This window comes from Rutilus rutilus (assembly GCF_951802725.1).
Source record: "Rutilus rutilus genome assembly, chromosome: 3".
In the NCBI taxonomy this organism is placed as follows: domain Eukaryota; kingdom Metazoa; phylum Chordata; class Actinopteri; order Cypriniformes; family Leuciscidae; genus Rutilus; species Rutilus rutilus.
In genome coordinates, this window is record NC_140211.1 from 59,361,712 (window position 1) to 59,388,970 (window position 27,259).

Genomic DNA, 27,259 nt, shown 5'->3' on the forward strand with positions numbered 1-27,259 from the left:
GGAAAGATGATGTCCTGTAGCCTACTAATGTAAATAAATAAAAATGTATGCAAAAATGTGATGATGTCTGACTCGTTTAATGAAGAAGAAAGCCTTAAGTTTTCAAAAAGCATTAGACATATGACCCACTATTCTGCTTCATAAGTACCATGTTGACAATATGACAAGACGCGGTTTAATGTACCTAAACAATGATTACCAAATTTCTCTCTCATATTGCTCCTCATAACCACTGAAAACGGTCACAAATTCGAACCTAAAGTCAAATTATTATGGACGTTAAGTTAAAAGTGGTGGGTACAAAATGACTCATGACGAAATCTGGTGGGTACGCGTCCCCACCGTCCCCACCGAAATCGACGCCTATGGACCCCGGCGATGAGGTTGCTCTCTGTGCTGCAGGAAGCGCTCGTCCAACTCGTTCCTGTCTTTCACGTGGCCAACTAATATTCAAACGGTCTACGGAGAGACAACCTCCACCAGCTCCTCATATGCGGGGACATAAAGTGGCGAATCTTCTCCAAAATCCCCGCCTTCGGTGCTGAGCACATCCACTTCCTCGGAAGCAGACAGCTCAAGCATCGGGTTCTCCGCTGGGGGGCTTCCGCACGAGGAGGGAGAACATCGGAACTGGCAGAGGATTCCTGAGAAAGTACATCAACAGTCTCAGGGTCCCCCGTCAGATCCATTTGCGAACCACATGATGTGAGCCGTCGGACCCGCACCACAGCCTGACCATCATCACTGAAGATGGCCAAGCGGGAGCGCAGCACTCGGATCGGCAGTGCATCACAAACCTCCCAAACAATTTACACACAATTGATGTGTGTCCCCACCCGTGATGAATCGAGGGCAGGGATGCACACATCTCTTGTATTGCTGACTCGACATTTTTTGTCTCAAAATATACATATATAGGAGATATAGTGAGATCGCTTGTGACAGACAACACCATATATGACACACAACAACAGAGAGCTAACTCTGTTGTGTGCCGGCGTCCCTTTGTAGCTTCACACGTCACATCATGATCATCACGATTGGCTTAGTTTCATTCCTGAGGGGCTACGCTGGGGGACGTTCCCCAAAGTGCCGTTCCGACACAGTGCGAGTTCCCTCGAAAGGGAACAACAACCCAAACCTTAAACATCTGCGGTAACAGCTAACCAGACTGTCCCACTTTTCAAAATCACATTTCCTAAAGTGGGACACTAGGAAATTTGATAAAAATATTAAATATATTGTCTAAACATACAAAGTGATACTATTTTTTGATGGACAAACATTTCATAAGCACATTGGTCTTCACACAAGTTGCTTCTTTTTTGAGGATTGCTTCACTCTCATATATGACTGAACATTTGAGAGGTCGTGTGATTTTGATCACATGACACCACAGCTTTGGCTCACCCATAGTTTAACTGGCATTCATGTATTTATGGGAGACCTACTCACTTGTGTTAGTGAGCACAATTGAGCAAAACGCTACATTTTTATTGATATTACCAAAAAATATGTTTCCATTAAAAAGAAAGTCTTACAGTCAAACAAAAGGAGTCATCATTTATACATAGATTTCACTTGTCCTCTAGGCTGGTGTGTGTTCTCCTGTCTGGTGTGTGTTCTCCTGTCTGGTGTGTGTTCTCCTCATGTCTGGTGTGTGTTCTTCTGTCTGGTGTGTGTTCTCCTCCTGTCTGGTGTGTGTTCTCCTCCTGTCTGGTGTGTGTTCTCCTCCTGTCTGGTGTGTGTTCTCCTCCTGTCAGTTGTGTGTTCTCCTGTCTGGTGTGTGTTCTCCTCCTGTCTGGTGTGTGTTCTCCTCCTGTCTGGTGTGTGTTCTCCTCCTGTCTGGTGTGTGTTCTCCTGTCTGGTGTGTGTTCTCCTCCTGTCTGGTGTGTGTTCTCCTGTCTGGTGTGTGTTCTTCTCCTGTACCGGAGCTGGACGTCCCGGGAGGGTGGCAGAACACCGAGACCTGCGCGCCGGGCGTCAGGATCCAGCGGGACACCAGCGTCACACAGATGGAGATCGTAACGCCACAGAGTCACGGCCAGGAACTGCTTGATCTCGTTAAGCGCGAAGAAGCGCCCCGGACACTTGCTGACACCGGAGCCGAACGGCATCAAGAAGTGCTTCAGCTGACGCCCGTTCCTGAAGAAATGAGTCTTGCGTTGACCGTTCTCATCCAGGAAACGGTCGAATCTGAACTCCTAGAAACAGAAGAACGTTGTTGGCTGCTGTCACGTGTTTGGTAACAATCACATGCTGAGTCAGAACTGGAACATGCCCTGGCTGGTGATTATCTGCAATCTCTGGCATACATTTTAGTTCAGTGCAAGCTGCCTGTTTTACTTCCATGCATTAAACATATTATCCTAGAATTCAAAGTAATTCATAGATGTATATAACGTGCAACGGAACATATGGTATAATTTTGGGCAAACCAATGCTATGAAAGTATGAAACATTTTGCCCTGTTCTGTTCCTGTTTCCTGCGCCATGTTTGTAGTCCCTTGTAGTTTTCTTGTTGAATAGTCTTTGATGTTTAGAGTTTGTAAAGTAAAGTTTCTCACAATTCTGACTTTATAGCACTTATATCAAGCAACCTTCTAAGTTCTCAGTAGTGACAGGAGAAACTAATCATTTGTAACTTTAAATTAATTGAACCAAAACGAAACGCTGGCGACCCCTGCTGGTCAGAACAGTGGAAATGCAGCGAAAACCACGATTCCATCTGCATTCTCTTGCCCCCAACATTACATAAATGATCTAAAACCTCATTGATTAAAAGAATGTTTATTTGACATAAGTTTGCACACATACTGTAGGATCGGGGTAGATCTCGGGATCCAGGTGTATGAGCTGTGGGTAAAGAGCAACGTGATCTCCTCTCCTTATATCGGCTGTCTGACCCGAATCCAGCGTCAGAGTAAAGTCTTCATTGGCGACGCGGATCATCATGGAGGCGCTGGACAGGCGAAGAGCTTCCTCGATTATACTCTCTGAAAAAACAAACATTCACTTAGATAGCGCATGCAATTGTGCAACCTATGTTGAAAAAACCTCAACTTGATCCAGAAATGTGCAGTAACTATCGACCGATCTCTAAACTGCCTTTTATCTCTAAGCTTTTAGAGAAAGTAGTTTTCTCACAGCTCCAGTTTTATTTTAATTCTTTTAATATTTTGGACATGTTTCAGTCTGGCTTTAGATCATTAGCACTGAGTCGGCTCTGTTGAGGGTTACAAATGATATCTTGCTTGCTCTAGATTCAGGCTCGTGTGTTGTGCTGGTTTTGTTAGACCCTGTTTACCATTGACCACAACATTCTTCTTGAAAGGCTAGAATATATGGTAGGTGTCAAGGGCACTGTATTAAAATGGTTTGCTTCCTACCTCGAAAAGAGGACTTTTTCTGTAAATTTAGGGAATTGTTCCTCGTCATCTGCGCCTGTTTTGTGTGGTGTGCCCCAGGGATCTATTTTGGGACCTTTATTGTTTTCCCTTTATATGCTCCCCTTGGCCCTCATTTTTCAGAAGTACAACATTTCATATCACTGTTATGCAGATGATTCTCAGCTTTACCTTCCAGTAAGGCTTGACACCACTGCAGCTTATTGAGGATAAAACAGAGGTTTTAATTCTGGGTTGTCCGGCAGATTCCTCTCCTGCTCTGAAAGCCCAGTTAGGTCCTCTCTCAACAAATGTGCGCAATCAAATCAAAAACCTTGGAGTGATCTTTGACTCTTCACTATTTTTTTTATCAACAAATAAGTGTGGTTATTAGAGGAGGCTTTTTCCATTTAAGATCTATTGCAAAGTTGAAGAACCTTCTTTCAAGCAAAGATTTAGAAGTTGCAATTCATGCATTTGTAACATCACGATTAGACTACTGCAACTCTCTTTATTGTGGTCTTCCTCAATCTTCACTATCTCGATTACAAATTGTTCAAAGTGCAGCTGCAAGACTTTTGACTGGGTCTAGAAAGAGGGATCATATTTCTCCTGTTTTGGCATCCCTTCACTGCCTTCCCATTAAGTTTAGAGTTGATTTTAAGATCCTTATGTTTGTTTATAAGGCGTTGTCTGGCTGTGCACCAAGGTATATCTGTGATCTTATTGTGCCATACTGTCCTGCTAGGGCACTATCTTCAAATCACTTGCTTTTAAATGTGTCACGATGTCGCTACAAATTAAAGGGTGATCGGGCCTTTTCTGTGGCTGGGCCCAGGCTTTGGACTCGTCTCCCTTATCCTGTGAGGTCTGCTCCTTCATTGGACATTTTTAAATCTACTCTGAAAACACATTTTTATTCTTTAGCTTTTGGAAACTTGTAATTGTTGTTTTTTTATAGTGTAGTCCTGCTATGCACTATGTACAGCACTTTGGATCAATTTGTATTGTGTTCAATGTGCTTTAAAGGTGGTTGTTGTTGTATTTAATTAAAATAAATTTATCAATAAGTGCTAATTATACAAATATTAGGCAACACCAATTCCCGAGACAACAGGTCGAGAGATCAGTAATCAGAATAACAGGTTCTGTTATGAAGCATCAGAGTCTGGGGGATCCATTCGCAGCGTGATTTATTACAAACAGGCAAAGGTCAGAACCAGCAGATACAGCAGTGAAGACAAGGCTTAATCCAGGCAGAAGATCAGGGCAGGCAGCAAACAATCAAAGTCAGAGATCAAAGCAGAGGTAACGTAGGCAGGCAGCAGACAGGGAGAAATCCAGAAACGGGCAAGGTCAAAAATACAAACAGGCAGTCACAGGAATAAACACTCAGTAGAGTTCACAACAGTAAAACAAGACTTCACAGTGAGGGTGAGAATGTGTGAGACATAAATAGTCCATAGAATGAGGATCAGGTGTGACTGTAATCAGGAACAGTGCAGGTGAATAATGCAGTGCAGGTGTATGAAGTAATCAGTCCAGGCAGATGCAGGATGGGAAATGTAGTCTGTGAGGAAGTGATCCTAGTCTATTGTGGAGCGCCCTCTGGTGGCTCTTGAGGGCACTCCAGCTGGTTATCGTTACAGGTTCATTTTGAGCGTGATATCGCTTCAATATTGCACAATTATCTGCCAATGGTGTAAGAAAAATAATATTGTTTCCGTTTGAATTAAGATTATTTTTCTGACCCCATTGGCAGAAAATTTAGCTTGTTTTAAGCAAAAACTCACTTCATTTTTTATTTTTTCCCCCCAGAAAACAAGACATAATATCTTATGGAATTTTACTACTTTTAGTAAATTCATCTTGATTTAAGAATGTTTAGATATTTGGACTGGAAACAAGACAAAAATACTGAGTAAGAAAAGCATTATTGGCAGTGTTATGCTTGTCAGTGAGGGTCTAAAACATCCGTTCTGAACCAGTGCCAACTAGGAGGGACCTAATAAATCTTAATGTCTTCAGTTTCCCGAAGGCCCCCTAGAGGTCAATGTCCTCCTTGTTCAAAACCATATTTATATATTAATTTTTTTTCTCTATCAGAGAGCAAGAGCCCCCAAAAAAAGAGAAACTTCACTAGCCGAACTTCTACATGTCAACGTATTCAAACCTGCAACAGTGAAAATGAGAAAATTAGGTTACCAAAATTCCAAGACATTCTTAATCATGATACAAAGTAATCATGACAATTACATTTGAACATTTCTTAGATATCTGAGTAGAGTAAGAAATCACTGACCTAATACAGTCATAGAGTCCAGCTGCTCTCCAGAAAGCTCGATTCGTTGGTCCTGGTTGTTTAATTCCTGGCCGGACAGAACGCTGTTGATCTCTGTGCGAGCAGCGGTGAGAGCGTCCGCAGATCTGAGGATCAGAACACACACACACACACACACACACACACACACACACACACACACACACACACACACACACACACACACACACACACACACAATGGCTTATGCTCCATTCATGTTCACTATCATCAAACAGGCCAATAGTGAGTCTGAGACAATCAAGCATTCTGATTCAAAGTGGTGAAAATCCAGCGTTTAATGTTGTTTATGTGTCTATGTGGTGTTTTTAATATGCTTTAAGACAAATCATGTGTAAGTTCATAAGTCGACACCATTGCTGAGTATTTCCTCCTTAAAACTGCAGTGAACCAAAGACAGTCTCAAAAACACGCTTTGAAATCGCTGGTGTTTCTGACGTCACAAACTACCTTGTAACCAATCAGATCAACGTGTGATCGTCAACCAGTGGATCTCTGAGCTGAGTGAGTGAGTGGAGGCGGGGCTCATTTGCATATTCATAGAACTGCGTATACTAAATGAGGCGAGGGTGTCGAGTTACATTCAAGATATTTTAAGGCATGAAGACTTTTTTTTTTCAAGGAAAAAATTCTTAAACGTCATTTTGGTGATCAAATATGAGTTTTAAGGGATAAAATTATTGACTTTTTTGTCAGTATTAATGCTGTTACATATTTAACACGCATTGATTTGATCATAACACATGTGATTACCTGAGTGTGTAATACAGACTCCAGAAAGCCGCAGGAAGAGTATTAGCCTGTGACGCCCATAACATACACACGTGTGTTCGTGCTTTTCCAGTTTCATCCAAATGCATGCGATTAAAAGCCTCCATTCTGCGGTGAATCAGATCCGAGATGCACTTCCGCTGGTGAAGTTCCTCATGCATGAGTTCCTCGGCTAAAGCTTCTCTCGCTCTCCACACTCGCGGGATCAATCCGATGGGAACGCCAGCCGCCAGGAACGGGAACGCATGATCGAACGCCAGAAACTCTCGCATGCGTGTTCTGCTGGCCTGGAGGAACCCTGGGTCTCTCCCGAAGAGCGTGAGGAACCCGGCCTCGAACATGATGCGGTTCGTGAAGCTCTGAAGACCTTCTTCCAGCCACTGGTGTTCGGATCCGTTCTCTCGGTCCAGAACCGTCTGTGGATTACACAGCATGGACTCGTTCTCTCGGCCCAGAACCGTCTGTGGATTACACAGCTTGGACTCGTCCTCTCGATCCAGAACCGTCTGTGGATTACACAGCTTGGACTCGTCCTCTCGATCCAGAACCGTCTGTAGGTTGAACATCATGGACTCGCCGAGCTCCTGTAGAGACGGGCCTTGAAGAGTCTGTCGAAACAGGCCGTGAACTTCCCTGTAACTCTCACTGAACTGCGGATCATTGAAGTCGGCGTGACCGAAGACCTTGTGTGTGTGTGTGTGTGTGTGTGTGTGAGAGAGAGAGAGAGAGAGAGAGAGAAACAGACAAACAAGAGAATCAAGATCAAACCTAGGTTTACATCCCAGACAGCAACATAGTGTCGACCCAGATCCGGCCCAGATCCGGCCAACATCTGATACACACGGATTCCACACGGCCCAGACGTGGGCCGGATCTGGGCCGACACTATGTTGCATTTATCCATTTTATTCAAAGTGACTGAACTGAGGAACATCACAAGGATTTCATTAGGGGGACTCAGCCGTCAATGAGGGTATGATTAAAAATATAATAATAATATATTGTTTGTATACTAGGGTAAGCATGAACAATACAGTAGACTCTACACTACCCTTCAAGTCAATCCCTGAATATTCAAGCAATTTCTAATCATTTTAAATAACCAGCTAATATTCATTAAGAATATAGACAAACTTTATATTACTGTAATTGTCTAGACTGGCAATACATTTCTCATTTTCATTCATGGGGATAACATGGAAAATGTGCCATGATTATGTGGATGATTTCTGTCACCTGGTGGAAAACAAACACACTTTTACCATGAAAATGACATGAAACTACCACTATAACCAGTAGATGGCAGCAGAGGACCACTCATTAGCTCATTCGCCTTTCCCACTCCCTTTTATAGTTCTTTTCATGTGTTTTGCTTTTGAATTTATTATAAAATGAGCATTATAACTAATTTTAGCAATTTTATTGCACTGAAGTATGAGGTATAGCAAGAGTAGGAAAAGCTACAAAGTCTCATGCCATTTAGATGGAAGGAATTTCATTAAAAAAAATAAACAAGCCCAGATTTTACAGCGGATGTTCAATCTTGAATTGCACTTGCATTATATTATATAAACTGCATTTATGACAAAGCACTACACAGATATAAGATAAGATAAAGATAGATAAGATAAATATATACTTTAATGTCCCCCAAGGGGGAAATTTGTCTTGGGCTGCAGTCACTGCGACACACACTTACAACGTACCACATAAAATATACACCGAGTATAGACAATACAAACATGCCTCATTACACTGTACCGTGAAGAGAGAGAGAAAAAAGAAGTGTACAAATAGGTAACAGTCATTTGTTACTGTTTAGCATCTTAATGGCAGCTGGGATGAATGAGTTTTTATCCCTCTTTAACCTGCAGTTCGGCATTACCTGAGGGTAACAACTCCAGTTCCTTATTGAGAATGTGGGTTGGGTCATCCAGAATGTGCCTCCCTGAGCACAGAGTTTTCGTACAGTGACTGTAGGTAGCACTGCTCTCAGTGGCCTACTGTTCTAAAAGCTGTATTGATCAGACGCCCCAACTTGGATTTAAACTGAACTGAAAGATTACCAGGTCTGCATGCTATAACGTATCACACTCTCTAAAACAGGAGTTTGCTATTAACACCATACAGTCTTAGCCTTCTGAAGAAGTACATCCTTTGTTGCAACCTGAATGTGCCAGGTAAGGGAACAATCAATAAAAACACCCAGATACTTATATGACGTAACCTGACGTATTGGTGTGTTGTGAATAAGTACAGGATTAGCTTCACAGATTGATCTTGGGTCAAATATCATCTCCTCTGTTTTAGTGACGTTAACCATCAGATGGTGAGCGTCACACCAGTCCACAAACTGTTTTATCTCTGAATGGTAGGAGACTGTGTCTTGTTCTCGATACAATAAGCTAAGGATAGCAGTGTCATCAGAACATTTAACAATGTAATTGTGTGGATGTTTACTCACACATTCATTGGTATAGATAGTAAAAAGGACAGGGGAGCTCACACACAACCCTGTGCTGATGGATTTGGGGTCTGAGACTGCCTTGTGTACTTTAACATACTGTGTCCTATTAGTTAAAAAGGAGTAATACCATTTAACAATAAAAGAGCTTACACCCATATTTTTAAGTGTCTCAAGTAAAATAACTGGCTGAATCGTGTTGAAGGCCGAACTAAAACCCTAACAATCTATCAGTAAACGCACACTCGTCGTCCTCTGCTTTTGACTCTGGTGCTGCGTGTCTGTGGACTGAAGAACTGAAGAACTGTAATGATGTCGCAGACGCTGAGGGATCCATTTGCAGCTTTTTATTAGAGTGGTCAACAGGCAGGGTAAACCAGCAGCAAACAGATCAACGGGGAGAACAATGAGCAGAACGAGGTCACAGGCAAAAGGCAAAGTCCAATAAGCAATCCGGGTCAAGGCAGGCAGAGAACGATCAGAGGTCGGGGGACGCAGTCCTAGGTCAGTAATCAGATCAGCAAACACAGAGATCAACGCTTCGAATTGAAAGCCGGGGCAATGCAATACTTCGCAGAGAAGTGGAGAAAGTGGCTTTTATGTGTGTGTGTGAATGAGGTGCAGGTGTGTGTGCAATCAGTCCCAGGTAAGAAGCATGATGGGATATTGAGTTCATGAAGGTGTTTAATATTCCGGAGACGGATCCCTCCGGTGGTGGAGAGGAAGCGGTACGGCTCCGTTACAATAACACAGACTAAAATACGGGGAAGAGCCGAAGCCTGCAGCCGTTTTCATATGAGTTTTAAAGGCGACTGAGACGATCAGGAATTAGGACAGAGTTACACACACATTTTTAAGGGGGCTGAGCGGAAATTTAGGGGGGGGGGGGGATTTACGCCCCATACGAGTTTTCCTTCATGGAAGTTTTGCTTTTGGTGAGCTAATAAAATATTAAAACTCAGACGAATCAATATTTAGTGTACAGTTATTTAACTATGTCATCCAGTATCGTGGACTCGCTCTCACTTGTTTCATACAAACGCAGATGCCGCCATTGTGTGACTATTGTTTTGTACACTGTTGGATTATAAGATACAAACAGGTACGATTTTAAAACAGTTTCATCTGATCAGTATCTCTTATCTCCATAACTATTTATGTGGCGAAATGCTGTGTAATAAGTGTTATGACTGTGAACCGTCTCTCGTAAATGCTCTCTCCGTGAAGCTTTCCCAGACAGCAACACAGTATCAGCCCGGATCTGGTTCATGTGGATTTCACACGGTCCGGATGTGGGCCGGATCTGGGCCGACACTATGATGCTGTCTGGGTTGCGTTTAAAGACCTGATCAAATATTTAGACTCAGATCAATATTTCTTGTCTAATTGTTCACTTATGTGGCAAGTTTCTGTGTAATAAGTGGAATAATGTACATCCAGCCGGTTGTTATCTCAGAATAAACCCCCTTCAGGTGTGTGTGTGTGCGTGTGTGTGTGTGTGTGTGTGTGTGTGTGTGTGTGTGTGGTTTCTCAATAGAATTCATATAGAATAGAATAGTAAGTTGTGACAACATGCCCCGCCTGAGCAACTGGGGTTTAAACCCGGCGAGTGTTTCTGCTGTTAGATCAGCATTAAACAACTATCTCAACTGTTCAGTAACAGATATAAGATTAAAACAGTTTTGTCTAATTTCAAATAAACACAAAAACAGAGATGAAAAATTAACATAAGTAAAAAAATTACTTTTGCTATGGGTAAATAAATGTTAAGTGATATCTTCCAAAGATTTTTTTTTCTCTATATAGTGTTGATAAGACAACTAGTAAATACATACGCTAAGTTTCGTCATGCTAGCATGTGTGGAAGTATTAAAACGTGTGTTACCGCGAGCCTCGTGTTAGTTTGTGCCCCACTTTATTTAAATGAAATACATACTTTTCTCTCGCTTTTACTCACGAGCCGGTGATTACCCCGTCAGAGGTCAGAGGTCAGAGGTCACCCCTGCCACAGTTTGCCAGTGTTCATATAGGGGAGAGTGGGGTGAGTTGTGCCAGTTTTTACTCAAAGTGACTGTAAAGTGAGGCTATGGCAGTAATGCCTTCAACTTAAGGATGTACATATATTTCAGGATGTGGTGCATCCCTGAGGACAATAACTTTGGATCTGAAATAAATTGTTTCAGAAATATAGCTCTTGGGAAAAAAGTGGTCTCATGGCACAACTTGCCCCTGGTGCGGGGGAAGTTGTGCCTTTGGGGGAATACATTGGGGTAAATTGTGCCAGTGATTTCTGAAGTAAAACGTAAAAAAGTAAAAAAGATGATATTTGTGAATCATTTCAGGCAAAAAGGCTTTGGCAATAGATGCCCGTTGACAGCGCTGTCTGTCAATTATGTAACATATAAGAATAAAGTGACTAGGCTAATTTCTAAACATCCTATTGTGACATAGGCCACTTAAAAACGGAATAAAACTTCTCTTTAATAACATAGTGCAAACTCAAAACTGAAATCAGTGTGAGCTAAATTAAACAAATAGCAGGCAGGCCTAAGTCAAACAATGATGAGGCATGCCCATCTCCTCACTTCTCAAGATTATCCCCTGTGAGTATGTACAGTAGGTCTAGGTGGTCTGGATCTGGCACAACTTAACCCAGGCCCTTTGGCACAAATCACCCCAGACCCACAAGTTTGAAAAACTAGCATGATCCAGCAGTTAAGAGCTAACATCATGCTAACTGTATAGACTCATTGTGTAGCCTACTAAAGCACTAAAACATGTGTGAAATGTTTTCAAACTTGTCTATAATTGTTCAGACACTACAATCAAAAAACCTTAATCATAGAAATTTTACTTTGAAAGGGAAAAAACAGTTTATTACACTAAAATGAGCTTAACTCTCATGCCATGTGTCTCTCTTCTCTGGAGGACGAGTAAGTGATTGCTTTTCAAAATTATGTGGTGGTCACATGACCAATTTCTTCTATGGTTTTCCAGAAACAAGGGGTGGAACTACTTCCCCCCCCTGGCACAAATCACCCCACTGCTCACTCTCACTGCTCATTATAGCATGAGCTCAGCGTTGCCTGACTAGTTTAGACATGCAATCTTCACCAAGCTTGTCAAAACTGCAGCTCAGACAGAAGGAATGTAATGTTATTGTTTTATAACTGTATGAAAAAGAAGAGATAATTGCTCTGTGTGTGTGTGTGTGTGTGTGTGTGTGTGTGTGTGTGTGTGTGTGCGTGCGTGTGTGTGTGTGTGTGTGTGTGTCAAGGTCAAGATTCCCTTGAGAAAAAGAAGTGTGCTTAATTGTGTTGAATGTGCACTTGTTGCGTACTTCAAATCTAAAAAGTATATTTTCAAAAACCTGTACTTGCAGACAGTATTTTAATAACATAAAAGGCCACTTAAGTGTACTTAAAGTGAGTGAGTGGAGGCGGGGCTCATTTGCATATTCATAGAACCGCGCATACTAAATGAGGAAAGGGTGTCGAGTTACATTCAAGATATTTTAAGGCATGAAGAATTATTTACAATGAAAAAAACGTTTAAATATGTCATTTTGCTGATCAAAGATGAGTTTTAGGGGATACAATTATTGACTACAGGGGGACTTTAAAGTACACTTATTTTGATGTGTTGACTAGCATACTAACGTGGGCATCTTATGATGAGCTCTGATTAGTGCCCTTCAGACAGACGTGGTGTAATAGATCTCACGTCTGAAGCGTTTCCCATAATGCAATGCTTCGCTCTGTTTACAGAGAGCCTGGGTTGTGCCAGTAACCCAATGCTTTCTTATCAGGAGAACGGTAATCAGTAACTTGATGCATTTTATCCCATTTAAAAAGAGAATTTCCTGGTGTGTTTTCCAAGTTTTCATGGGTTGAATGACTTGTGTTAAAAGCATGTTGAAATACGAATGTGAATCAAGATTATCCATAGATGTCTCCATGCTTAGATACATATTTGGGTTAAAGTGTTACCTGTTAGAAAGCAAAATCACAAATCAGCTTTCTTTAAAGTCCCCCTGTGGTGTAAATCCAGCGTTTAATCTTGTTTATGTGTCTATGTGGTGTTTTTAATCTGCTTTAAGACAAAGCATGTGTAAGTTCATAAGTCGACAGCATTGCTGAGTATTTCCTCCTTAAAACTGCAGTGAACCAAAGACAGTCTCAGAAACACGCTTTGAAATCGCTGGTGTTTCTGACGTCACAAACTACCTTGTAACCAATCAGATCAACGTGTGATCGTCAACCAGTGGATCTCTGAGCTGAGCGAGTGAGTGGAGGCGGGGCTCATTTGCATATTCATAAGCATACTAAATGAGGCAAGGGTGTCAAGTTACATTCAAGATATTTTAAGGCATGAAGAATGTTTTTGAAGGACAAAAACATTTAAAAAATATCATTTTGGTGATCAAAGATGAGTTTTAAGGGATAAAATTATTGACTACTTTAATATTTCAGTTGTTAAAGGGAACAAAAGGAGATTTTTGCTAGGGTCTCCTAAAGCTACTCGGCTTAGAAAGAGAAATCACAAAGAAACCAGAGATGAAAATGAACATGCGACTGGAGATCATAAAAGTCCAGGCTTGTTTCATCACTTACCCGGCGCGAAACACCAAGAGAAAACTTCTTAAAGTCAAGATTTCTGCTTTGCCGAACCACAGTGGAAAAAGAAAAAGGGTCTGTGACGAAAGTGAAGTATTTCCCAGCAATGGCACATGTGAAAACATCCCCATACTTCTTTTGCGTCTCTCTTAAGAAGCCTAAAGGGTTTGTGGCGTAATCCAGAGTGACTCCGATGATCGGGATCCAGCCAGAGACCAGCGGAGGCTCCCCGGGGCGCCTGCGATCACACAACATCTCACATAATCACAGAATCATAGGACATCTCAAAGTATTTTAACAAATAAATCGTCACATTTGATGTGGGCTTATAGTGTGGAGAAATGTTCTCAGTTAGGACAAGACTAAAGGCCTGGTCACACTAGAGACGATAACTATAAAGATAACGATAGTTCTAAAAATCGTTCGCAACACAGCTATAATGATAACGATTTTTTTTTTTCAGCTGTTGACCGATAAAACACTGACAGCCAATCAGAATCCATTCTAATTTAAGGGCTCACGCATTTAAAATAGCAGACGACGACATTGTGGAGTTAATCAGTAGCCCCTCACTGCAGTACATGAGATCCAGGGGGCGGAGTTGGATCAGATCTAAGGGGTGGAGATTATGTAAGGTGTTAGGTGTATGTAAGGTGGGAGGAGTTGGATCTGGATCCAACTCCTCCCCCTGGATTTCGTGTTAATCGGAATAATTCATAATTCACTGTTTGACAAGTCAAGTCAAGTCAAATTAGTTAAACTCAAAAAATATATACATATATATATATATTATTTTTTTAACAAAGATTCGTTTTTAACCAAATTACCAACAGGTGGGTGTTGTGAGGTTTTCGCGTGCAGCCGTCATAGGCAGCCATGCACGAGCGCAAAACCTCACAACACCCACCCCTGTCAGTGATTGGTTGGAACACTATTTGTTTTGGTTTTGAGTGGTTGGTGAAACCAACTGTTTTTGTGTGCAGATCTCAGAGCCTAGGCTGCCTACAGAGACGCGGTTTTCTGACGGTCTGCTTATGGGGCGGGCAGCTAGCGGATCGTTAGGAAAGATTAGATGAATGTGATCATTTATGTTTGGGCCTGAAATCGCTGATACAACCTTTAAAGAATAGCAGAGTTCACAACACAGCTATAATGATAACGTTAGGATTATTTTTGGATCTGGATCCAACTACTCCCCCTGGATTTCGTGTTAATCAGCGAGTCCAGAAAAATTCACTGTTTGACAAGTGTTTGACAAAAAAAAAAAAAAAAAAAAATTAACAAAGATATTTAGAGTGGGATCTGATATTTTCATTATATAATATATTGTGATCCGTCTATTGATGTGAAACCACACGTTTTAACATAATTAACGACTGTTCACCATATATAAAATGATTAATATTCTAGATTTTTTTATATAATCTCGTCTGTTAATTGAGTGAGTCTAACATAAAGCTGCAGTAACATTACGAGCAGATGTAACACACCTTATCATATGTGTGTAAGTTGTGAAAAACTGTAATAACTCAAGAGTGAAACTGTAGTGAATGATCTCTCACCTTCTCCGCGAGTGTCCGCAGATCCACACTATCAGAAGCGTCAGGAGAAGCGCAGAAACTACGACTAAACACGAAGACATTTCGGGGAAATGATCCTTGATCTTTTCTCTGAACTACATTTTAGTAGCGCGTTCCCAGACCTCGCCTTTATAGGCGCGCCCCCGCAGCGCGCTTGACGGAACACACACACACACACACATGTGCTGTCCATTATCCAGGCGAATTCTTCCTGCGTTTGATTCTTCCTCACTGATGCATACTATAGCTACAGTGTTTCTGTAAGGATTTAAGTCAAGTCACCTTTATATTTAATAGCGCGTTATACAGTAGTTTTTGCAGTGATTTGGTTTGTATAAAACAATAGAGGTAGGCCTAATGTTCAAAATAAAAATAAAAATAAATGAGACACTTAAAGACCTGTGCAAACCCCTGTGTGAACTCGAGAACTGACTTCTAGAAGATCTCTGTTGGTCTTCATAGTTTCTGCTGCGATGACTTTGATACAGTTTTAAATGTTGCTTAAGTTTCCAAATAGCCTACTTTTCAGGGCCACAGCATAAAGAAATGCCTGATTGGATAATAAAGAATAACTCCATATTTCAGATTGCAGGACTCAAACTGCGGTAGTAAATGATCTCATTGAGAAAGTTAGAGGCAGTTAGTGGTCAGAATTTACACATTTCCTATTAACTAACAGTGTTATTGACTAACCGCAACTGAAACACGACAATTAAACACAAATAACTCACAACATTATATTACAATTAGAACTGAATTCTAATGGCAAAATGAATTAATAATATTAAGAAGATCTATGACATCTGGAAGCATCTCTTTCAAGTAGGGCCGTTTTGTCAGATACTAAAATTATGACTTGGATACTGTACCTGACAAAAATATCGCAATAATAATAAATCAATATCACAGTAAAAAACTAAAACAACATAAAAGTAATTAAATAATATGATAAAACTTAAAATTCCTTTTTTTATAAATTAATTTTAAAAAACAAACATGATCAATCACATTGGCTAAACTTTCACAATTCTGAACAGGTTGGAATATGACCAAAATCAATTTCATGATATGAGCAATTTAATATGTTTATGTAATTTTATATATATTTTTTACATTTTATTTTATCTTAAAATATATTTTCATTTTCATGGACTTCGTCATTATTTCCTGTTGTCTTTTCCCGCCACTTGTTTGTTACCATGGATATTATCTTAATCATCAAAACTATAGTGTTTGAGTTCATTATCATCATATAAGTTCCAGTGTTTCCTCAGTTCATTGTCAGTTATTGTTTGTGTAGACATGCGTTGTGAATTATCTGAGTTTATATTTTTTATTACATGTTAGAATTGGAGCCTTTATAACTGTGAGGATAAGAAAGATACACATGAATAAACAGTGCTTTAAAATATTCAGGTATAATTAACAGTAGCAGTATTCAAAGTCCCCCGTTTATGTAAATCCAGCGTTTAATGTAGTTTATGTGTCTATGTGGTGTGTTTAATCTGCTTTAAGAAAAAGCATGTGTAAATTCATAAGTCGACACCATTGCTGAGTATTTCCTCCTTAAAACTGCAGTGAACCAAAGACAGTCTCAAACACACGCTTTGAAATCGCTGGTGTTTCTGACGTCACAAACTACCTTGTAACCAATCAGATCAACGTGTGATCGTCAACGAGTGGATCTCTGAGTGAGTGAGTGGAGGCGGGGCTCATTTGCATAGTCATAGAACCGCGCATACTAAATGAGGCAAGGGTGTCGAGTTACATTCAAGATATTTTAATTTAAAGCATGAAGAAATTTTCTTCAAGGAAAAACTCTCATTCGACTGTTATAATAAAATGTGGACCCATACCATTTTTAATCTTTCTTTTAATCTTTAATCTTTCTATCTTTCCAGTAACGGTACATTGTGCAACACGAGTAAAGATGTTGCTGATGATTTAGACGATTAAACAAGTTTAGACAGTTCACTCTCTCCTGTTGCTTCGACTGTGATTCATTCTCAGTCCTTCTCTCCCTCTGAGTCTCAGGAGAGTGACAAGATGATTGAATGATTTATGTTTCTCGTGTTCATCATTACTCAGCTGTGGGAGTGTGAGTAAACCTCATTCAGCACAATCACAAACTCTGTCCAGCGTCACTGAGTCACTGACGACCGAACGCGTGATCAGCAAGGGTGAACCATGGCCACTGAAATCACAAATAAGTCCAAAATACTATTTTTAGGGCCACTAAAGAAATAACTGATATAGACTTCGTGGAAACTGTATGATTCAGAAAATTCAATTCAGTCATTATACCCACCCAACAAATCAACACATGCTGTAATCTAAATGAGAGGCGGTTAGTGGTCAGGGGTTACACATTTCCTGAGAACTATTACAGTTTTCAGTTTAAACACTCTTAGTAACACAACAGTCTAACGGGAACATCCCATAATATATATATATATGAAAGCCTCATATGAAAACATGTGATTACAGATGTGACATTATTCAGTCAAAAGTGGAAATTAATGCGGTAACACTTTCCAATAAGGTTCATTAGTTAACATTAATGTATTAACTAACATCAACTAACAATGAGCAATACATTTGTTACAGTATTTATTCATATTTGTTAATGTTAGTTAATAAAATACAGTTGTTCATGTTAGTTCACAGTAACTAATGTTAACAAGTATTAGTAAATGTTGAAATCAAAAATGCTGTATAAGTTCAGTTCATTATTAGTTAATGCCAACTAATGTAGTTAACTAATGTTAACTAATGAACCTTATTGTAAAGTGTTACTGTTAACGCTATATTTTAGTTCAATAAATGTTTTGTATTTTGAGGCTATGGTAGCCTACTAAAGAATATTAACCGGTGAATTATGCACCCAATTATTTCTATATAAAAATAATAAAAATATGATTGAAACAATTGTTGCGCTCTTCCAGTCGGCTTGGCTTCTTGCTTCGGAGACACAAACACAAACTGAAGCACAGATTCTCCTGGCCAGCAGGTTTGTAATCTGTAACACTGGAAAACAGGAAAATCAGGAACTCTGCTGTTCATGGCTCCTATCGAGTGGACTTTGTAGGGTCGTTATGGTGCACGTCTCGTGGGAACACTATTTCACACACACATCATGCTGTGACTCCCTCTACTGGACAACATTAATATCAGTCTTCATCTTCAGTTCCTGATCTCATGGAAATGCGTCTCTATCACGCGTTGTGTTTATCGCGCAATCTATACGCGAAAATGAGCTTTTACGTGCATATGATACGCAGTTTATTGCGTGTAATACACACGCACCCTATACACCACTAATCCCAAACATCCGTAACCCCACACACACCTGTAACCCTAAACTGCCCATGCGTGTCATATGGACGTAAAAACGCATTTTCGCGTATGAATTACACGATAAACACGTGCTATAGAGACGCATTTAGTTCAGCAGGATCTGCTGTTAGCTCCCAAACATCATCAATTCGCCAAACTTAACATGTTTGCTCAGAATAACTTGTTCTCCAATGTGTACAAAGTTTGGAGAAGTTTGGACTTTGTGCGCACGAGATATAGTCGTAATGGACCATTCCAGACACATACAAAAAATAGTGTCTAAATGGCTTAATGAATAAACTTTAATCACTTTTGCCAGCATGTGTAGAGCTGTAGAGCTGTAGCGCCCCTGGTGTCTGTTCTCAGAACTATAGACGGAAAGAAAAATTGAGAACAATTATGCACAGTTATTAAATTATGCACAGTTATTACATTATGAGTTGCTACAGGGACTCAGAATTGTGAGATATGAACTTGGAATTGCAGGAGGAAAAGTCAGACTTGTGGGATGAAAATTAGCCTTTCTTTATTTGTTTGTTTATTTATTATTTATTTGATTCCGTGGCGGAAACAAGCTTAATTTACATGACTCTCGCGCGCGCACACACACACACACACACACACACACACACACACACACTCCGAGCGTTCAAAGGCAATACAGAGATTTAAATACAGAGAGTGTGTATGACGTCACAGTGGGCGGAGTCACTTCGGCTTTATGTTTGCGTCAGTTCAAACTCCTTTATACCTCATAAATATGAAAATAAAAATGGGGCATATGTAAAAATGACACAAGAAACGAAACGAAGCAGCAGACCTGGAAAACTGCACGATGAACAAACTCTATAAACGAGTCCCAGTGTTTGGAGGAGAAGAAGGTTATTTAATTGTTCACCCGAATATGACGCAAGTTTTTAATATTCGAAGATCCATCAATGTTCTCTTTGTCAAATCCCTTTATCCCTGAAACATGTTTTAGATCAGATTGTGATGGTTTTAACCCGGTGAGAAAATATTTTTTATTCAGTTAATTATTTGGAAACGTTTTTAAAGAAAATTAAACCAAATACTACAACGTTTTGGATCGGTAAGATTTTTTAGAAGTCTCTTCGGCTCGCCAAGGCTGCATTTATCTGATAAAATACAACAACAACAACAACAAAACAAAACAATAATATTGTTAAATATTATGACAATTTAAAATAACTGTTTTCTATTTGAATATATTTTAAAATGTAATTTATTCCTGTGATCAAATCATAACTCCAGTCTTCATTTTTTTTCAGGATTCTTTGATGAATAGATATTCATTTATTTGAAATAGAATCTTTTATAATATTATACGTGTCTTTACTGTCACTTTTGATCAATTTAATTCATCCTTGCTGAATAAAAGTATTGATTTATACTTTACCCCCCCCCCCCCCCCCCCATAAAATAATTCTTACTGACCCAAAACAAAAGCTTTCAGTTTCAGAGAAATGCGGTTCTTTTGAACTTTCTATTCATTAAAGAATCCTGAAATAAAAATGTAAATAACTGTTTTCAACACTGATAATAATGATTAATATTTCTTGATCATCAAATCATCATATATGAGTGATTTGTGAAGGATCATGTGACCCTGAAGACTGGAGTAATGATGCTGAACATTCAGCTTTGATCACAGGAATAAATTACACTTTACTATATATTCACATAGAGAACATATTTATACTAGAATAATATTTAACAATATTACAGTTTTTGTTTTTGTTGTTGTTGTATTTTTAATCAAATAAATGCAGCTTTGATGAGCAGAAGAGACTTTTCTTTGAAAAACATAAAAAATCTTATAGATCCAAAATGTATTTATTGAGCTTTAGAGATTTTAGATTGTAAAAACCTAATAGGCTTATAGTTTTACCATCATTTTTTCTTGTCATTAAAAAACAATCCACTGAAGCTGGACTGGCGTTAACAAACAAACAAACAAACAAACTAACTAACTAACTAACTAACTAACTAACTAACTAACTAACTAACTAACTAACAAACAAACAAACAAACTAACTAACAAACCTGAGTTATGAAAACTTCCCTTTGAATACGTTGATTTTTCGGACCCCAGTGGCAGATATAGTGATATATTGTGATATTCGTTCTTATTTTAATCATAAACTTGCTTAATAAAGTTACACTACACAAAGTTCTTTTGCTGGCGCTTTATAGATCAAAATGATTTTAATAACCTTTCCTAGAACTTTGATCCTCGAATAACCATAAAGCCAATTATCTCCCACTGTTTTATTTTAGCTGCTAATTTCTACATTTCTCTGTAGATTTTGTTATTTTCAGTTGATTCGCTTGTTATTAGTTCACAAACAGTCGCATTATAAATCTGAGGCAATTCTGGAATATTATCCGGTCAAATAATAATAATAATAATAATAATAACTCCTTTTAGCGTTTATTTCTAAATGAGTGAAAACCTCAGGAAAGCGAGATATAGAAGTTAATATGAGACTATATGAGACGAAAGCGCTAATATGATAAATATGAATTAATGTTCTGTCATAAGGTTATTTCTCACTCTGATGTCTCTGAAAATAAAAAGCTAGATGACACATTAAACTTTATTTGTATGATGGGTAAATATTCACAACCTTCAATTCAAACTTAACTGCAAAGTATTTGCTTATGATTTACAGTTATAAAATGTCATAATTTAAAAAAATCCCGTCCAATTCAAAGCTTTGAAAATATTATAGAACAAGTTTTATGTAAATTGTAATTTTTTTTCATTTTTTTCATTTTTTAATTTCTCTGCATGTTCGTGTTCATTATTCAGTTTTATTTCTTTTTGTACTGAATTATAATTATGTAATAAAAAAGACAACTAAAATACAGCCTAATATTATATGAGGATGATGACGAGGATTATGAGGATTTCAATAACCGATTATTACAAGATCTGTGTGACTTCTTCTCAGGCTGAATCCGTGTTACGAGTGTGTGTGTGTGTGTGTGTGTGTGTGTGTGTGTGTGTGTGTGTGTGAGAGTGTGGGTGTGTGAGAGATCTTCTAAAGCTTGTTCAGTGTAATAATGCTGTTCTTACTCAGTGTCTCTGTCTGGTTTCCAGTCCAAATATCAACAATTCTTAAATCAAGATGCGTTTAATAAAGTAGTAAACTGCCAGATATTATGTCTTGTGGGGAATTAATCAAAATGAAGTGAGTTTTTGCTTAAAACAAGCTCAATGATTTGCCAATGGAGTCAAATAATCTTACAGTAATTCACACGGAAACAAGTCTATTTTTCTGACCCCATTATCATTCTATCATTCTTCATTTTGATTTATTTCCCCAGAAAACAAGACATAATATCTAATATCATTCTGTGTTCATCTAGTAAATGCATCTTGGTTTAAGTTTTTTTTTTCGATATTTGGACTGGAAACAAGACAAAAATACAAATCTTTTTTGCAGTGAACACTCTCAGAAAAACAGGTACAAAAGCTGTCACTGGGACAGTACCCTTCAGAAGGGTTCTAATATGTACCATTAGGTACTAATATGTCCACGTTTGGTACCAATATTTACATTTACATTTACATTTAGCTGACGCTTTTATCCAAAGCGACTTACAATTGCTATATATGTCAGAGGTCGCACGCCTCTGAAGCAACTAGGGGTTAAGTGTCTTGCTCAGGGACACATTGGTGTCTCACAGTGGATTCGAACCCGGGTCTCTCACACCAAAGGCATGTGTCTTATCCATTGCGCCACACCACCCCACTCAATATGTACCTTTGAGGGACTTATGTGCACTCTTTAGGTACAAAAGCGTACCTTCTGTAAAGGTACCGCCACAGTGACAGCTTTTGCACCTTTTTTTCTGAGAGTGAAGTTGAAGTAAATGTGTGTGTGTGTGTGTGTGTGTGTGAGGAACAGAATACACTGCTGTGATATACAGCGGAGAAGTGTGTGTGTGTGTGTGTGTGTGTGAGGAACAGAATACAGTGCTGTGATATACAGTAGTGAAGAAGTGTGTGTGTGTGTGTGTGTGTGTGTGTGTGTGTGTGTGTGTGTGTGTGTGTGAGGAACAGAATACAGTGCTGTGATATACAGTAGTGAAGAAGTGTGTGTGTGTGTGTGTGTGTGTGTGTGTGTGTGTGTGTGTGTGTGTGTGTGAGGAACAGAATACAGTGCTGTGATATACAGTAGTGAAGAAGTGTGTGTGTGTGTGTGTGTGTGTGTGTGTGTGTGTGTGTGTGTGTGTGAGGAACAGAATACAGTGCTGTGATATACAGTAGTGAAGAAGTGTGTGTGTGTGTGTGTGTGTGTGTGTCAAAGTCAAAGTTAAGTCAAGTTAATTTCTAGAGCACATCTAAAACAACAGAAGTTGACCGATTGTATACAGTTGTATCTGCTGTACATCCCAAATCATCAATCAACAACAACAAAAATAAAATGACATCAAAAAGACAAAAACACACATCTCTCAAACTGACCTAAAAGCCAAGGAAAATAAATGTGTTTTAAGACTAGATTTAACAGCAGATAGTGTTGGGGCCTCACAGACAATGGTAAATTATTCCATAGTTTATCAGTTGAAAAGGCCCGATCTCCCCTCTGCTTCAGCCTTACTCTAGGAGCAGCCAAGAGCATATAATCTGCAGACCTAAGAGAGATGGAGCATGTTGTGGTGTAAGGTCAGAAAGGTAGGTCGGGGCTAGACCATTTAAGCATTTGTAAGCAAACACAAACATTTTTAAATCAATCCTAAACCGTACTGGAAGCCAGTGAAGGGAAGCCAGTATGGGAGAAATGTGGTCAGGCTTACGTACCCCTTTTAGTCTATCTGCAGCATTCTGCACCAACCGCAGGCGTGAGAGAGATGCCTGGCTGACACCAGCATTACAATAGTCCAATCGAGAGGAGATACAAACATGGATAACTCTTTCAAAGTCTTTAAATGAGAAAAAAGGTTTCACTTTAGATAAAAAACTGACTTTAACCACAGAATTTATCTGCTTTTCAAGTTTAAAATCACCGTCCATGATTCCTCCCAGATTGTTAACGGAAGATTTAACATACGGAATTAAGGAACCCAGTTCTGTGTTGGGGGCCACATGGGTACTACTGGGCCAAATATCACAATTTCAGTTTTACTCTCATTAAAATGTAAAAAATTCAAGGCCATCCAGGCTTTAATGTCTGCGAGGCAGTCCAACAATAATTTTACAGAGCTGTTATCATTTCGTTTCAATGGCAGATAAAGTTGTGTGTCGTCTGCATAACAGTGAAACGAAATGCCATGCTTTCTCAGGATAGACCCCAGAGGAAGGACGTACAGGGAAAACAGCATCGGGCCCAGAATAGACCCCTGGGGGACTCCACAAGGAAAAGGTGCCGTTGGGGACACAAAGTCTCCAAGGCAAACAGAAAACTTCCTATCGGACAGATATGACCTAAACCACTCTAGGGCAATACCTTTGATACCAACACAGTGGTCCAACCTAGAGATCAGAATATTATGATCGATAGTATCAAATGCAGCTGTGAGGTCCGACAGCATTAGCAGAATCTCCTGAGTCTGTCATCAATAACAGCTCGTTAAAAACTTTTATAAGAGTGTAGTGTCTGTACTATGAAGAAGAGTGTAGTGTCTGTACTATGAAGAAGAGTGTAGTTTCTGTACTATGAAGAAGAGTGTAGTGTCTGTACTATGAAGAAGAGTGTAGTGTCTGTACTATGAAGAAGAGTGTAGTTTCTGTACTATGAAGAAGAGTGTAGTGTCTGTACTATGAAGAAGAGTGTAGTGTCTGTACTATGAAGAAGAGTGTAGTGTCTGTACTATGAAGAAGAGTGTAGTGTCTGTACTATGAAGAAGAGTGTAGTTTCTGTACTATGAAGAAGAGTGTAGTGTCTGTACTATGAAGAAGAGTGTAGTTTCTGTACTATGAAGAAGAGTGTAGTGTCTGTACTATGAAGAAGAGTGTAGTGTCTGTACTATGAAGAAGAGTGTAGTGTCTGTACTATGAAGAAGAGTGTAGTGTCTGTACTATGAAGAAGAGTGTAGTTTCTGTACTATGAAGAAGAGTGTAGTGTCTGTACTATGAAGAAGAGTGTAGTTTCTGTACTATGAAGAAGAGTGTAGTGTCTGTACTATGAAGAAGAGTGTAGTTTCTGTACTATGAAGAAGAGTGTAGTTTCTGTACTATGAAGAAGAGTGTAGTGTCTGTACTATGAAGAAGAGTGTAGTTTCTGTACTATGAAGAAGAGTGTAGTGTCTGTACTATGAAGAAGAGTGTAGTGTCTGTACTATGAAGAAGAGTGTAGTTTCTGTACTATGAAGAAGAGTGTAGTGTCTGTACTATGAAGAAGAGTGTAGTGTCTGTACTATGAAGAAGAGTGTAGTGTCTGTACTATGAAGAAGAGTGTAGTGTCTGTACTATGAAGAAGAGTGTAGTTTCTGTACTATGAAGAAGAGTGTAGTGTCTGTACTATGAAGAAGAGTGTAGTTTCTGTACTATGAAGAAGAGTGTAGTGTCTGTACTATGAAGAAGAGTGTAGTTTCTGTACTATGAAGAAGAGTGTAGTTTCTGTACTATGAAGAAGAGTGTAGTTTCTGTACTATGAAGGGCTTTAAATCCAGACTGAAACAACTCCAAAATTTCATGTAAATCCAAAAAAGATTGCAACTGTACATACAGCTTTCTCCAATAAGTGTGTTAGTGTGTGTGTGTGTGTGTGTGAGGAACAGAATACAGTGCTGTTATATACAGTAGTGGAGAAGTGTGTGTGTGTGTGTGTGTGTGTGTGTGTGTGTGTGTGTGTGTGTGTGTGTGTGTGTGTGTGTGTGTGTGTACAGTAGTGGAGAAGTGTGTGTGTGTGTGTGTATACAGTAGTGGAGAAGTGAACAATAGAGCTGATAACTTCTTATCTCTGAATAACAGTAATAAACACTTGAGCTCCAGTAATACTGGTGTACATCAGAAACCAGTTCAGATCCACTCTATACACCAGATCCAGAACCAGAACCAGATCCAGATCCAGATCCACACGATCTCAGTGGTTTATGGTGTTTAAGAGTTTAGGAGTTTGAGAAGATTGTGTTCTGCTAATGAGGCCCTCAGGGGTCCCGTAATCCACTGTATGTTTGAGGAGGAGGCGTGTGTGTGTGTGTGTGTGTGTGTGTGTGTGTGTGTGTGTGTGTGTTATCTGACTCACTCCTGCTGGGCCAATACAATACTAGACACACACACACACACTGATTCACGGCTCCATCAGACGCACTGTATTCGCTGATCTCAGGCTGGAGATGCTCCTCTCTTCACTCTCGCATCTCTTCAGATCTCATGATTAATCATCATATCCTCTCCATAAAGCATGATAATGTTCATATGACAAATTATAGATGACATTTGAACATTATGTCAAAACGTTAGCAAGTTTGGCTAACATTTTTCTAAATGTCACAATCATTTGTTAACTAATAAGTATTCATTACTTCAGTGAGCTCACTGTTTCTGCCTTAAATTATTATTACAGTTTAAATTAATCATTTTTTCGCTAACTGTGATTTTGTATATGTTCATTTCTGAAATACATAACTCAGACAGTTCCTCTGATAACAGATCACTGTAAACGTTAATGTATTTTCTGTAAAGCTGCTGTGAAACGATGTGTTTTGTGAAACGCGCTATACTAATAAATGTGAACTGAACCGAATATGAAACCATTATTTCTTCACATTAAAACATCAGTTCTCAAATGTTTTAAACACGTTTTTTCTTCTGCGAACGTTAAGGGAACATTCCAGTTTATAATTCTACAAACATCACTGAAACAAACCCGTAAACTTCTTCCAGAAAGAGTCTATAGTTTGATCCAGCAAATCCAGATCTCAGAAGTTTGAGTTCAGGACACTTTATGGAGATCCTGATTCCAGTGGATTCTCCCGTCTCTCGCTCATAAACACTCCTGAGCCAAAACAGCTGAATATTTACATAGCCATAACCATTTTAAACACAATCACTGGTCAGGAAATCACTGTAGATAACGTGAATTAGCACAGAATCAGAGTGAGTGTTGTTCCACTCAATGTAAATGAGGAACATCTCTCAGTTTAATGTGAGACACAGTCTTCTTCTGTAGAAGATCCAGATCTCAGTCGCTCCAGAAGTCTGAGACTTTATCCCACTGACTGAGATGACTGGGGAAAACGTCCCAAATATCCAGAATTCACCTTTAATTCCAATGAGGATTCTCCCGTTTCTTGCTCACACACACTCTGCTCACACACACTCTGTCTCCTGTGGGGGAAAAGCTGAATATTTAGAGCTCTTTTAACCATTTTAAACACAATCACTGGTCAGGAAATTAGCAAGAATTACACAAATACTGTAGATAGAGTAAACGAGCACAGAATCGGCTTCGACTGGCTGAAGAGAAGTGTTGTTCCACTCAGTGTTAATGAGGAACATCTCTCAGTTTAACGTGAGACACGATATTCAGTCTGGACTCGGACTTGTTCTTCAACACTTGCACCTTCGATCCTGTTTCAGAGTTTGAACACACTAAAAGATTTCTGTTGTCGTGTTAGCGGATCCTAAGTTAATAACTAATGATCTTTGCAACGGAAGTGAATCAATCAAAACTAACTTTATCTGGACAATAACTTTATTCTAGATCTGCTGTAAAACCAAACAATCTCTGTTACTGTAATCTCCTGTCATCACTGTAAAGCTGCTGTGAAACGGTCTAAAAGCGCTGTAT

At 39.3% G+C, this 27,259-nt stretch overlaps 1 protein-coding gene across 2 annotated transcripts; it reads right to left on the reverse strand.

Annotated features, from left to right (window-relative positions):
- Positions 1 to 1,455: 1,455 nt before the first annotated feature.
- On the reverse strand, positions 1,456 to 15,326 carry cyp7a1b (cytochrome P450, family 7, subfamily A, polypeptide 1b). Of its 2 annotated transcripts, XM_084405443.1 has the most exons (7): positions 15,141 to 15,326; positions 13,576 to 13,816; positions 7,047 to 7,181; positions 6,481 to 6,914; positions 5,689 to 5,813; positions 2,818 to 2,996; positions 1,456 to 2,204 (listed from the first exon to the last, which is right to left on the reverse strand). In XM_084405443.1, the coding sequence occupies exons 1-7, from the start codon at positions 15,218 to 15,220 to the stop codon at positions 1,578 to 1,580; spliced, it is 1,821 nt and encodes a 606-aa protein (XP_084261569.1). In that variant the 5' UTR covers positions 15,221 to 15,326; the 3' UTR covers positions 1,456 to 1,577. The 2 variants fall into 2 exon arrangements, with proteins under 2 accessions (XP_084261569.1, XP_084261568.1); XM_084405442.1 differs by having other exon boundaries at positions 6,481 to 7,181; positions 15,141 to 15,323.
- Between the last annotated feature and the right edge of the window lie 11,933 nt (positions 15,327 to 27,259).

Coding starts and splice junctions, on each gene's coding strand:
- cyp7a1b (XM_084405442.1), bottom strand. CDS start 15,220: ATGTCTTCGTGTTTAGTCGTAGTTTCTGCGCTTCTCCTGACGCTTCTG. Junction 5,814..6,480: donor AGTCTGTATTACACACTCAG/GTAATCACATGT, acceptor TCTGATCCTCAG/ATCTGCGGACGCTCTCACCG. Junction 2,997..5,688: donor GGACTCTATGACTGTATTAG/GTCAGTGATTTC, acceptor TTGTTTTTTCAG/AGAGTATAATCGAGGAAGCT.